Source organism: Dichotomopilus funicola (assembly GCF_033296635.1).
Source record: "Dichotomopilus funicola strain CBS 141.50 unplaced genomic scaffold C8A04scaffold_18, whole genome shotgun sequence".
Lineage (NCBI taxonomy): Eukaryota > Fungi > Ascomycota > Sordariomycetes > Sordariales > Chaetomiaceae > Dichotomopilus > Dichotomopilus funicola.
This window is the reverse complement of record NW_026944039.1, coordinates 82,563-96,264: the sequence shown is the minus strand read 5'-3', so window position 1 is coordinate 96,264 and position 13,702 is coordinate 82,563. Positions and strand designations below refer to the sequence as shown.

Sequence of the window (13,702 nt, the reverse complement as noted above, 5' to 3'; positions counted from 1 at the left end):
ACCAGGCGTTAATAGTTACGGGATTGAATTTACGATTCGAAGCAATTTGCATGTCACAACATAGTGTTTGACTTTGAACTTTGTTTGACATATCCGTCGTCTTCCCGTTCCAGATATGCGACTAATTATGTCGGCGAATGAAGAGATTCACGCGCAAGTAGAATAGGGGCTGGCCGAATTAATGCACTGTGGATATAAGTACGACACTTCATCAGTGATGTTCATTGTTAATATCTGTAACCTGCTAGTAATTATTCCCTCCGAGATATCCGCACCCAGAACTCGTCAATCAACCAGAGACCCTGGGGTAATTAGCATTAACTCTTTCTCGTATCGTACGTTGAACTTACCGCATTCCGGATATTCGCCGCCTTGGCCGGGTACACCAGCGAAAAGTCGAACCGTCGCAGCAGCTGATTTGTTTGTTAGCTGACAGCTCCTGAATCCGTCCCCCTTTCTCAGTTTCCCAGAAATATTCCACTCACCTCAACAAATAGCTTGTTAAACTCCATCAACGCGATCCCACGCCCCGGACACTGATACTTTCCATAATGAAAATTCATCTCCACCGTGCTAACCATGCGCGCCAGCCGGTCCCCCTCAGCCTCCAACCAACGTTCCGGCCGAAACGCGTCCGCATCAGGCCCATAAATCTCCCTCGACCGGTGAATAGCCATCACATTCGACCCAATCTGCGTGCCACCAGGTATGAACTTCCCATCAATTGTGTCACCCTCCGGCGGCACCTCCTTAAACATCGCGGCCGACGCAGGCGGCATAATCCGCAGCCCTTCACGAATCACAGCCTGCAGGTACGGGAGCAGGCGGGCCTCGGCGTCCTTGATCATCCGCCTCTCCATGCCCAACCGGGGCACGGCAGCATCGATCTCGGCGCGGAGTTTTTGGTACACCGGCGGGTTGCTCAGAACGTGTAGCATGACGGCGCGGATGGTCGAGGCTGAGGTGTCGCTGCCAGCGACGATTTGGCCGAGGCTCTCGGCGGATACTTGGGCTTGGGTTAGGCCGTTGCGGATGAAGGCGCCGAGCATGTCGCGGTGATCGGGGGCGTCGGGCTCGAAACGGGAGGCGGCGACTTTCTTGGCGATTCTAAGGTGTTCGGTGTCTCATTAGTGCTGTCATATGGTTTCTGACAGGGACAACTTGATAACAGACAAACTCACCCGATCAAGGCGCCAAAACCGCTAGTGTCCGTCTCTCTCGGTAACAGTGGTCGTAATAGAGGCGTGTGCAGTAGGGAGACTAGCCCCGGATACGTCGACAGCACCATCATGGCCGGAATAGACATGGTGGTGACCTTGAGGTAGTTGAACACATCGCGATCCTGTGCAAGGAACCCCATCGGCTGGCCCCACGCGAGGTCGCTGATGACGTCCAAGGTAAAATACTGGGCCTTGACGCCGAGGTCCATCGGTCGATATTCGCCGCCCGTCGAGAGGTACTTGCGCTCGATCAGGTCGACCATGGCCGCGATTTGCGTCTCGATGGTGCTTTCTAGGGAGATGTTTTCCTTGCCAGAGAACTGACCGGTCAGCACACTTTAATCACTGCGTTGGTATATCCTTTACGGGACAAGACTTACTCCCGGCAGGATTTTGTTACGCAGCGCGGTGTGTGCTTCCTCGTCTCGCATCGTCAAGACATTGTCCATGGCCGGGTCCATGCGGAAGGCCTCGTACCCTGTCTAGGTTAGCCATCAGAATGACCACTGTTGATATTCCAAACGGCGCAACACGCACATGGCCCGCGCACATATCGAGACTTTGTGGCCATCGTCCGGCGTAAAACGTCGGGGTTGTCGGTGATGAGTTCGTTCGGGCCAACGCGGACAAGCGATCCTATCAGATTGTCAGCATCTCTTCTATCTTTTTTTAATTTTTTTTTGTTTCATTTATTTCCTTTCTGTTTATTTCTCAAGTACCACCCCGACGTTAACCTACCGTATTGATCCCCCAGTCGCTTATATGACTCCGGCAACCGGAGCGCTACGGCTTCCCGGAACGTCCACCACTTGCAGAAGCCGGCCGAAAAGGGGCCTGGGATATGCGCCAGGCGCCGCCATTGCCACACAATATGCGCGGCATACGCCACCACCAGACCGGCGAGTAGAAGGAGGGCGCTCAGCGCCATGGCATCGTCGGTGTTGTATCGTCTGTATCGTCTTGGTGTTTTTCGGTTGAATCCGTTGAAGGACTTGTCTCCTTGGCAACCGACAAAGACTAAAAAGGCAGACACCAAACCACAAAGGAGTCCAGGACCCTCATCTTTAAATCGATAGTCCCAACAGACCCGACAAACCCGACGTTTCGCCACGCTCCCTCTCCGGGCCTCTCCCATCCAAGTTTCCATGACACCTAGCCTGCATCGCCCTACTGCAACGGGAACGAGCCGAGCAGGGGGTTGTGCGAATGGTGTGGGGGGAACTCTTGGTTTTCGAGCCTTCTCATACAAAAAGGACCCCACTAGGCCCTGGTGTGTGCGGGTGCCCACCAAGCCAGCAAGGCCAGCACCAAAAACCCGAAAATACCCCCTAGTCGCCCTGTCGAGCCGTCCCAGGTAACCCGTTCATGCGGCGAACTAACGTGGGCTAACTGTCGAACTAACGCTAGTCCGGTGCAGTGGTGCTCATCTTGCGTCCCGCTTTGCCGATCCGAACGCTGGATTTGGACTACCCATCCACGAAGGAATCACTCCGTACGGCTGCGAGGGTACCATTGCAGATTGAACAAGGGGGGCTGCGGTGCAGTTGATTCGACCGGAGCCACCAGGCTGGACCGCCAACGGCATCTTGTGGTGTCTTGATGAAAACGGCAAAGGAGTGTGGATGAAGATGTGATTTGCTGTCACCTAGTGCTGCATGAGTTGGACGTGATATGTTGTTTCCTCGAGCATTGCGACGGGCTTGCGGTTCACTGGCGTGCTACGGGCATTAGTTAGGTTAGTTTGTGGGGTTAACCCGGGCAGAGCGAATGGCAGTTGCGCTCTCCAGCGCCGAACGATTTCACTGGTTTACACTATTTGTGTTCGTGAATCGTGATAGCGATAAGCTGAGGATCTTGACTTGGTAGGGGCTCATCCCGTCATAGGCAGACGGATTACTTGGTACCCAGTCTAGCATTTTGGCCCGGCTCTACGGTAGCGGTGAGAACCCTCCGGGGTAGGGATACTGCATACGGCCCGGTGGATAGCAAGCTTCCAATGTCTGTACGACATCCCTATCCACTTGTGCGTTGTCCTGCATAGCACTATCGTAAACGGTTCTCCGGGTCTCCGGGTGGGTAAGAGCTGATACCTACTAACTCAACCTGGAGTGCCGCAAAGAGAACGGACGCTACTCCGTAATGAACACAGTCTTCAAACGCCAACCTAGAACCATCCGGAATATCAATCAACTTGTCTTGATATCTTTGCAATGCAAGAGTGGATACTATGGCTGTCCATAGATCCCATCCAAATGCACCTTATGTGTGGTAAATAATTGTAAAAGAGTGACAGAATCGAAGAGTCGAGCGCAAATTCTCGTGTGGTTGAACACATCGCAGCTTGTCGGTCGCACACAGTGGCCACCTCAATCATACCGTTGTTGAAATCCCACCCACCCATACACCATTTCACCCTGTTTTCACCCCCATCTTCCCCCCTACCCCTTCACCCTCTCACCCCTGTTTTCACCTCTATCCTCCCGGTTACCCTTTATTTCTCTCAGCTTCACTTAAACCTCCCCACTCCCCGTCAGCACAACAGCCCCCAATCCAAACCGCCGCTTCACCGCCTTCCACCCCTCTACCACAGCCGTGTACACCACCACACACGCCGCGACAACCCCCCACTCCCACCCAATGGCCTCGTGCTTAAACACGATCCGGTTCACCACCGGAAGGTAAATCACAGGGAACGCAATAACAAACCCGGCCGTGACAGCCCCAAACAGGAACCGGTTCTGCCACACGGTGCGAAACACCGAAAACAACCCCGCGTGTCTTTTCTCGGCGGCCGAGGCCAAGGCAGACGAGTTCGGCAGCGGCGGCGGCTGCATGTTAAAAAGAGAGCGCGTAAAGTGCTTGGCCTCCCACGCCGTGATCAGCAGCAAGAAGGTCAGCGTAGCAAACGTCGTTGCGCGCGCCCGGAACACCATGGCACACCCGTCTGAGTACGCCTCGTTGCACTCGTGGCCCAAACCGGCCGCGCCACTGCCGCCGGGACCGTAGGCAACCGAGGTGAAGGCCGCCAGACAGAGCCCGCCCATGGTGGTGCCGTAGACGAACTTGTCGACGATGAGCTCGCGCGTGAAGACGCCGGCGGCTAGGTCGTGCGGCGGGCGCTGCATGATGTCGGGTTGGGCGGCCTCGATGCCGAGGCCGAGAGCGAGGAAGGAGGAGGTCACGAGGTTGGCCCAGAGGATCTCGAGGGGGGAGAGCGGGAAGACGGACACGCCGGTGTTATCTTTGAAGGCGAGGCCGATTAGGAGGAGGAAGACTTGCGCGATGTTGGAGACGAGGAGGTGGAGGAGGAACTGGTTTGTGTTAGTGGGGTATTCTGATGAGTATTCGGTCAAGGGGAAACAGTCAGGGGTAAGTAAACACAACACACCTTCTGGATATTGTCAAACAGACGGCGGCCTTCCTCGATAGCCGTCACGATCGAGGCGAAATTGTCGTCCGTCAACACCATGTCGGCCGCCTCCTTGGCCACGTCGCTGCCGTTGCGCCCCATCGCGATGCCCACGTCCGACTTCTTGAGCGCCGGCGAGTCGTTCACGCCGTCGCCTGTCATGACGCAAAATGCCTTCCTCCGGTGCATGGCTTCCACCATGCGCACTTTTGTCGTAGGGCTGCACCGCGCGAGCACGAGAGGCAGCCGAGGCAGGGCATCGATCTGCGCCTCACTGAGGCTGTCGAAGGCGTTGGCCAACATGATGTTGCTGGCGTCGCTGCTACTGGTATTGCTGCTACCAGGGGGGAGGATGCCAATTTCATGGGCGATGGCCGTGGCCGTCTTGACGTGGTCGCCTGTGAGCATGTGGACCGTAATGCCGGCTTGCTGGCACTTGCTCACGGCCGCTGCAGATTCGAGCCGGGGCGGGTCGTAGAGACCGGCCAGGCCGAGGAAAGTGAGGTCCTTTTCGACGACGTTACGGTGGTGGTCTAGGTTGTTGGTGTGTCCAGGAGCAGCAGCGCCGCCCTTTTCCGGGCCGGCTGCGCTCTGGGTGATAAACTCGGACGGGTCGACGGGTTTCTTGGCGATGCAGAGAACACGCAACCCTTCGGCAGCGAGCGATTCTGCTTTATTTACAATAGCCACCCTCTCCTCGTCTGTAACGTTCATCAGTGGAAGCATGGCCTCGAGAGCACCCTTGGTGTATGCAAAGGCCTCGTCTGGACCATCTGCACACACCACAGTCATCCGCTTGCAGGACGAGTCGAATGGAAACTCGGCCAGCAGTTGGTGGTCCCCCGCTCGCGTCAGCTCGGGCTTCCCCAAACCGAAACGCATCGCTAGGACCTGGAGCGCAATCTCCGTAGGTTCACCGATGGCCGTGTAAGTGGCATCCGCAAGAGAAACAGCCGAGTTGTTGCAAAGTGCAACGGTCTCGAGAAACGCTTGAAATTTTGCAATAATCTTCTCCGCCCCCGAAGAGCCAAGTACAAAGACCCCCTCACCCACACGCACGTTTCCGCTGGTGGGATCAAAGGGGTGCGTGGTGTCCTGCACTTCGGCGGCCGTGCCATCCGCGAGCCACACCCGCTTGGCCACCATCTTGCCCTGCGTGAGCGTTCCCGTCTTGTCGGAGCAGATGTTGGTGACCCCGCCGACCGCCTCGAGCGCGGCGAGCTTGCGGATGACCACGTTACCCTTGGCCATGGACCGCGTGCCGAGCGCTGTGGCAATCGTGAGCACGGCAATGAGGGATTCCGGGATAACAGCCACGGCCACGCAAATGCCGTAGATAAGCACTTCGTTGGTGACGTGCCAACGGCTGACCGAAAATACAATAACGGCAAGGAGGATGGCGAGGGCAAAGAGCAGTAGCGCGAACTTGCTCAGCGCCACCTGCATCGGCGTGCCGTCAAGGCCCAGCAGCACACGGACACTGTTCCGGGTCTTGACCCAAGCCCGGCCCGCGGCCGTGGTGTTTCGCTGGCTGTCGGCCGGGTTGTCCCGGCTTTTACGTAGCAGTTCGGCAATCTTGCCGACCTCAGTGGTAAAGCCTGTTGCGACGACGATGCCCCGGGCCCGCCCGCGAGAGACGGTGCTAGCCGAGTACACCATGTTGATGCGATCGCCCAGGGGCACGTCGCGGTCCTTGAGCACGATCTCGGCGTGCTTGCTGACCGGTACCGACTCGCCCGTGAGCAGTGCCTCGTCCGTCGATAGGTTGATGCTGTGCACCAGCCGCAGATCGGCTGGGACAATGTCGCCGACCCCCAGCTGGACTAGGTCGCCGGGTACCAGGCTTTCGGCCTTGATGGTGTCGGCCTGGCCATCGCGGATTACCTTGCATGTGGGTGCCGAGAGCGCATAGAGTGCCTGGATGGTCTGCTCTGCACGCAAGTCTTGGATAAACCTGGGTGGTGTGTGTTAGCAAGCAGCAGAATACCGTAAATACGGGGTACGGTAATTAACCTACCCAACCACGATGTTGAGGAGGATAACGGCGGCAATAACACCGCCTTCGATGTGATCAGCAATGGCGAAGGATAGGACCATCGTGATGACGAGTACCTGTTCGTATTAGCGTCCGACTAGGAATCATTCAAGGGCGCCAGCACGACTTACAAGAGTCAGGCTGTTGGAGACCTGTCTCAGGAGAATCGTCCACACGGATAGCCCCTTAGCTCCCTCAACCTTGTTAGGGCCATGCCGCTGCAGCCGGCTGGCCGCTTCGACACTGGCAATTCCATTTCTACTTTTGTTAGTCCAAGTCACCCAAACGCAGAAACGGAAACATACTCGGCGTGGGTATCGAGCAGAGCACAGGTGTCTGGCACGGAGAGCGTATGGGCCGACTCGGGACTCAGCAGCTGGGCCGTGTCAAGAGTGCTGGTGATGGACCCGCGACCGACGGTGGCATTGGCATCACCATCCGTGACTTCGGCGTCGTCGGTTCCGGAGGTCCCGAGAAGGGTGGGGGATGGAGTGGCTACAGAACTCTTGAAGCCACATATAGGAGGCTCCGTCTGCCCCTCGACGTCCAGCTCGTTCTCTGTCCCCATTCAATATAGTTGCTTCGCCGATGAGATCCCAGGCGATGGTGGTATGCTGCTGGGGTAAAAAGTGATAATAAGAAGAGAAGGTAAAAAGGGGGGGAGAAGTGAACAAATGGGCAAAATTCCAGAACAAGTCCGGATGACGAGCCGGGGTGTTTAAGATCTGGAGGGGATCTGGAACCTAGGATTCTTCCCTCTTCTCTCGCCCTCCCCACCACCCCAATCCAAACATTCATGGGGGCGCCAAACGGCCAAACAGACGACAGCCACACGCCGAGCGGACAGACATCCGACTTCTGGGGCGTGCTACGTCGGCCAAGGGCCGCCAGCAATCGCAAGGAACAAGTGACGAACGCCGCCAAGTTGTCGCCTTTCTCCAATCACATCCTCCTTCATGACCCCCGCCGAGCACTGGCCCCCTGCTCCCCCCAAGCTCCCCCTAGCTCCCCCCCAGTTCTCCCGTGTCCTTTTCCCCAGTTTCCGAACATTCTTTGTGACCTGCTCTCTGGATCTTGCTTAGCGTGCCAATGTGCAGCATCGATGCAGCACTTGCAGTCTTGTGTTGCCCACCGCCAAATGGAGGATGCAGTAAAAAAAATCCCAACCCAGTGCCGCAACTTGGTCACCTGCTCCCTGGCTTGTCTCATAAACCCCGTTACCCAGAGCTGACAGCCGCCCCGTTTCCAGGTAAGCTGCCCCGCCGGATCCCGGTTGCCGGTGCTATTGGATCGCCGTTGCGGGGCTGTCGGGTGCCGGGCGGGCCACGTCGAACGGCCGATGCCTTTTTGGCCGTTTTTCTTTTTTCTTTTTCGATCCTTTTTTTTGATTTCAGTCGACCGTTCCAGGCATCCCGCACCCACGTGCATGGTACCGCAACCGTCAGCTCCCGATGGACCGCCATCCTTTCATTGTGAAAGAAAACAAACACAAAACAGAACACAAAATATGGCCTGTTCGGAAGCTCGGAACTTGCTCTGTTTTGCAAGCACAAGGAACCACACTTCCACATAACAAGAGCCCCACTGAGGCCCAAGCCACGCCAATCGCAATACCCCACCACACCACCCCAAATGCAGCATGTCCTCGCCATCATGTAAGTGCCCAGAAGAGAAAATGCGAAACACGTGCTTCTCCCATGCACGGCATGTTGGGGGACTGTCCTCTACAAACGGAGGATATTGCAGACATGTCGTGGACTCTTCGCTTTTGTCGGATCACTAGGCACTGTAAAGTTTTCGCCGCAAGCCTTTGCTAGAGGGCAGCGTGGGCAGCTGTTGTCTGTTGTTTGAGTTCCAAGATCCCCGTCGATTACGCTTGCTAACCTGCTCGCACGGCCACAAAGCCAGGCATGAGCACTTGGCAGCTCGGCGCCCAGCAGCGAGCAGCGGTTTGGGAATCTCGCTGTCATGGACAAGGGCCTGTTCGGTCAATCCTGCGGGATGCCGAGAATTGGCATCGTCGTTTGGCCTCCCTGGGTTCCCGGCCTCCTTCAAAACGAAGAAAATCCACACACGTGCCCATATTCATGGATGATGGGGCATATGCACCTCGACAACGTTGGACACTGGAGCCCCCACCTGTATGCATCGACCACTGCCAACAAGAGCGGGGGTTCGACAATGACGAGAATCGTGACGCAGAGAGGTTACAGGATATTCTCTTCCCCACGCAAGTTTCCAATGATCAGCCCAGAGTTGGTTGTTGACCAGTCATGCCAGCTTCTTGGTAGAAAAGAGTCGGCTTTCCGCATCTCGTTTAACCCCGCTGTCTCGTTGTTTGCAAGGACCACCTTCGGTTGGCAGTGGCTGATAAAGGTCCGAACATTTCCCGGGAACGAGTACAAACGGGGACGTTGATCAGTTTCGTTCCCGTATAGTGTACGTGTCGACGTGGCGGCTTCTACATTCGCGGTGATCACACGACGAAGACTTCTCACTGCTGTGGCGTTTGTCCGAGAATTGGTCAGATACTGGCGAGATGTTGCATCGGACGTTGGCTAAAGCCCCAAATGCCGGCAGGCAAACCTCTGCCCACTTTACGCGTTGCCAATTGAGTGTTGATTATGTACGCCAGCTCTGGTGCCAAACCACATGCTGGTACTGTACAGTTAAGTTATCCTCGGAGCTCTGGTTTCGGGGATCCAGCATAGGTACCGCAGACCGTCGGATAATACGAATAGTCGTTACGAATGCGGTTACGCAGCAGGCTGCTATGTTAAGCTAAATTGGACTCTTGGATTAGTTGACTAGACCCTATTATTCCGTGACCGCAACGTTAAAATAGTCAGCCTCCTAGTAGTAGTATAACGACAGGCGGGACACAAACACAGCACGTACCGCGCGTCTCCGGGCTAAACGCCATTGTTATGCGGACGATTAGGCCGGTTTCGGGCCAGCAAGTTCACCAACTTAAAACTTGCATCAATGGGAGGATATATCTGGACTCCCGGACGACGGAAACTACACGGCAAAGGGACAATTCCCGTCTTTGATGTGGCCGGAAAAGTTGTTACAGTCCGGTTTGTGAGACCTTAACAGGAAGGCGCGGTGGGCCCGATCTGGGCAAGTGGGGCGTGTTGTTGGGATAAGGTCGGGAGCCTGGGCCACCTCAATTTTGCACACTTTCCCGGGCCTTTCAGGTTCTTGGTAGAAAAAGATTTCTCCACCCGAAGACGAAGGCACCAAATTCCTGACATCAACAGGTCAACGGAAGCCAAAGAGGACGGCTTTCAACATCCCCTTGACTAAGCGGGAGTCTCGAGTCGCACAATGCGGCGCATCGCGCGGCGCGGCGGACGTTCGATGGACCGACCCTTGGGGATCCGCCCCGCGCTAGCCGCTTCGGGGGCCCGATGCTGGGCGACCATCTGCTGGCGGCCAGACTCCAATTGCCCAAATACCCCGCCAAGATGGAGCGAAGAAACACTATGAGCGAAAGTTTGTTGACCGCTTCACGATCCCTTTCTTCACCTCGCAATCACCAGCAGCAAGACTACCTGCCCGCCCAAACGCAGCAGCCATGGCCGACACAGTGTACCGCGCGAGCACCACGGCGCCGGTGAACATCGCCGTCGTCAAGTACGCCAGTCCCTCCGATCTCGGTTCCTCCTCGAACCCCTTGTCCCCTGACTGACCGCTGCCCAACACAGGTACTGGGGCAAACGGGACCCCAAGCTCAACTTACCGACCAACAGCTCGCTTTCAGTGACGCTGTCGCAGGCCGACTTGCGTACATTGACGACCGCCTCGTGCTCCGCCTCGTACCCGGCCGCAGAGGGCGATTCGTTGCTGCTCAACGGCGAGCTGTCCGATGTCTCGGGCGCCCGCACCCAGGCCTGCTTCCGCGAACTGCGGTCGCGCCGCGCCGCCCTAGAGGCCGCCAACCCATCGCTCCCTAAGCTCTCAACCTTCCCGCTTCGCCTTGTGTCCGAGAACAACTTCCCGACCGCTGCGGGGCTCGCTTCGTCCGCGGCCGGTTTTGCAGCCCTGGTTCGCGCTATTGCCAACCTGTACGAGCTGCCCGCGTCGCCATCGGAGCTGAGCCTTATCGCCCGTCAGGGCTCCGGGTCGGCGTGCCGTAGCTTGTTTGGCGGGTACGTCGCGTGGCGTATGGGCGATGCCGCCGACGGCAGCGACTCGAAGGCTGACCAGGTGGCCGAGGCATCGCACTGGCCCGAGATGCGCGCCATTGTGCTTGTTGTGTCGGCCGCGAAGAAAGGTGTTAGCTCGACCTCGGGTATGCAGCAGACGGTGGCCACGTCGGGCCTATTCCAGGAGCGCATTGCCAAGGTCGTGCCGGAGAACATGGCTACCATGGAGAAGGCCATCCACAACCGTGACTTTGCCTCTTTTGCCGAGGTCACGATGCGCGATTCCAACTCGTTCCATGCCACCTGCGCGGACACTTACCCGCCCATCTTTTACATGAACGACGTCTCGCGTGCCGCCATCCGCGCTGTCGAGCAGATCAACGCGGCCGCTGGGCAGACCGTGGCCGCCTACACCTTTGACGCCGGTCCGAATGCGGTCATCTACTACCTGGAAAAGGACACGGAGGCGGTTGTGGGCACGCTCTACCACGTTCTCGGTGGTGAGATAACCGGGTGGAAGGACGCGGTGCTCAAGGGGCTCAAGCCGAGCATCTCGGTAGACGAAGGCGCGGCTAGCATCCTCAAAAACGGAGTGAGCCGGGTGATTCTCACGGGCGTGGGCGAGGGCCCAATCAAGACGGATGAGTATCTCGTGACGGAGGACGGGCGGCCGGCGAAGAGGTAATTTAGGATTGAGGTACCGGGTAGATAGCGAACCATAAATATAGACGGGCGTTGGGCTTACTGGTGGCGCATTGTGACATTTCGGAGCTTGCAACCTGTCACGATGAAAAGGCATCCAATGCGCACGGCCTAGCTAATCACCGCTGTTGATCCCCCAGATTCTAGGGGTCCCATCCCCTGGAACGGGAGCGCGATAAGCCCCGATAAGCGCCTGCGGGACGTCAACCCGCTGTCAACCCAGGTTCAGGGGGGCATTTGACAGGCCAAGCATGCGACCCGGCCTTGTCCAATTCTAAAGCTTGACATCCATCCGGCTTAAACCTCCCATCACCATCTGCCAACCGACGACACCCCCTCTTCTCGGCCGCCAATTGACTGCCCCGAGAAGCGGCCAAGAATGCGACCGGCGCCGCCATGAGCCGGAGCTTCTACGACATCGACCCGGCGGGCGAAGTGCTCTGCACGTACACCGATGGGGGGCAAAGAGAGACGCTCAAGTCGGTGTGTTTACCCGCTTTCTCGATTTGCGTGATCCCATTGTTAAATGGGATGGAAGCTAATGCTCACCACCACCAGGAAAAAACAGACGTTCCGCTCGCCAAGGCGATCCTTTACGCCTTCTTGCCCGCCGGCTTCCCCCACACCGTCACCGATGACTACCTAGCCTACCAAACCTTCGACTCGCTCCAGGCTTTCGCCTCATCCATCACATCCCTCCTAGCTAACCGGGCCGTACTCGAAGGTCTAGGCGTGGGCAGCTCGTCGTCCTCTCCAACCGGCGCGCTGATCCTCAAGGTCACTGGCGACACCATCTCGCGTATCGCGACCATCTTATTCGCTCACCGCATGGGCCAAGCCATCGAGCCCGAGTGCAAGTTCTACCGCTTCCTAGCCGACATCTTCAATGACTCGGCTCAGTTCCTCGACCTACTCACCCCCGCCCTGCCCTACTTCCCCAAGCTGGGCATCATCGTCTCTGCCGGCGTGTTGCGCTCGCTATGTGGCGTCGCCGCCAACGCCAGCAAAGCCAGTCTCTCGGCGCATTTTGCGCTGACCGGGAACCTCGCCGAGCTCAACGCCAAGGAGGCGTCACAAGAAACCGTCGTCAGCCTGCTAGGTATGCTGGTCGGCTCAATGGTAGTGCGCATGGTCGAGGACAAGCAGGTCGTGTGGATGCTCATGGTCCTGCTCGCCGGCGTGCACCTGACCATGAACTACCACGCCGTGCGTGCCGTGAAGATGCGCTCGCTCAACCGCCAGCGCGCGACTATCGTCTTTCGCGAGTGGCTCGACCACGGTACCGTGTTGACGCCGGATCAGGTGTCTGCGCGGGAGAGTATCCTGCGCAATGGCCGTGGGAATCTGGCGAGCAAGACTGGGGACTACACTGGGTTTTGTGACTTTGGCACGTACGGCGACTTGATGAGTTGGAACCCGCGCGCCCACCACCGCTATGATTTCGAGACGAGTACCTATTTTATGGGGATATGGCATCGCGGGGGGTACTTTTACATCCGCATCGCACTCAAAGAAGGGGTCAAGAGTCCGCTAGCGGCCTGGTTTGACGCCGTTAACCATGCGTATCACTTCGACTCGGCCCTCAAGGACGGACTTCAGAGCCACTATGAGAGCGAGCTACCGCTAGGGTATGTGTCTGAGGAGCAGAAGCAGACCATCTTTGGGGCTATGGCGGCGGCGGGGTGGAATTTAGAAGTCAATGCGCTCGAGACGAGGTTGCCAGTCAGGGTGAGGGTGGGCGAGGGGCGGAAAGGTGAGTGAACTATAGAATCCCGTGGATACAATGCGAAGGCTAACTTTAGTAGTGCCTCATCTGTCTGAAAAGGACCCAATACGGTTCAACAATGGCCTTGTTGAGGCAAAGCACGATTAGGTCATGGGTATCATAGGTTTCTTCTACTTTGGATTCGGTCTTGGGTTTGGAACGGTGCATAAGGTAACATTTTGGGTAAGTTGGGCATCGGAAGAATTATCTCTTTTATTTTGCTTTTTATGATACCACGGGGCAGTAGCCCAACCTTATGCGACGATCAACAGTTGAGCTTTCATTCTTTAGGCATGACTTCGTGTTAGATCCTACAGTGTACAAAGCTCATCTAAGCCATGGCCACCCCGGCATCTAAGTGGTATGGTACATTATCGTGTTAGTACATACATGGTGGCCCTCATGGAGCCCCCCAAGGCG

The 13,702-nt window shown here is 57.0% G+C and overlaps 3 protein-coding genes across 3 annotated transcripts; 1 reads left to right on the top strand and 2 right to left on the bottom strand.

Annotated features, from left to right (window-relative positions):
• Positions 1-251: 251 nt before the first annotated feature.
• C8A04DRAFT_36027 (cytochrome P450) lies at positions 252-2,148 on the bottom strand (the record flags this gene model as incomplete). Its single annotated transcript, XM_062783384.1, has 6 exons — positions 252-302; positions 486-1,107; positions 1,182-1,540; positions 1,601-1,698; positions 1,758-1,856; positions 1,959-2,148. 6 exons carry the CDS (start codon positions 2,146-2,148, stop codon positions 252-254), a joined length of 1,419 nt encoding a protein of 472 aa, XP_062638463.1.
• Positions 2,149-3,730: 1,582 nt separating this feature from the next.
• Positions 3,731-7,232, bottom strand: C8A04DRAFT_27089 (calcium-transporting ATPase 3; the record flags this gene model as incomplete). The annotated part of the gene is made up of 5 exons (XM_062780168.1): positions 3,731-4,531; positions 4,609-6,583; positions 6,647-6,741; positions 6,796-6,922; positions 6,970-7,232. 5 exons carry the CDS (start codon positions 7,230-7,232, stop codon positions 3,731-3,733), a joined length of 3,261 nt encoding a protein of 1,086 aa, XP_062638462.1.
• A 3,012-nt stretch (positions 7,233-10,244) lies between these two features.
• C8A04DRAFT_36024 (vitamin B6 photo-protection and homoeostasis-domain-containing protein) lies at positions 10,245-13,278 on the top strand (the record flags this gene model as incomplete). The annotated part of the gene is made up of 3 exons (XM_062783383.1): positions 10,245-10,303; positions 10,375-11,431; positions 12,103-13,278. 3 exons carry the CDS (start codon positions 10,245-10,247, stop codon positions 13,276-13,278), a joined length of 2,292 nt encoding a protein of 763 aa, XP_062638461.1.
• Between the last annotated feature and the right edge of the window lie 424 nt (positions 13,279-13,702).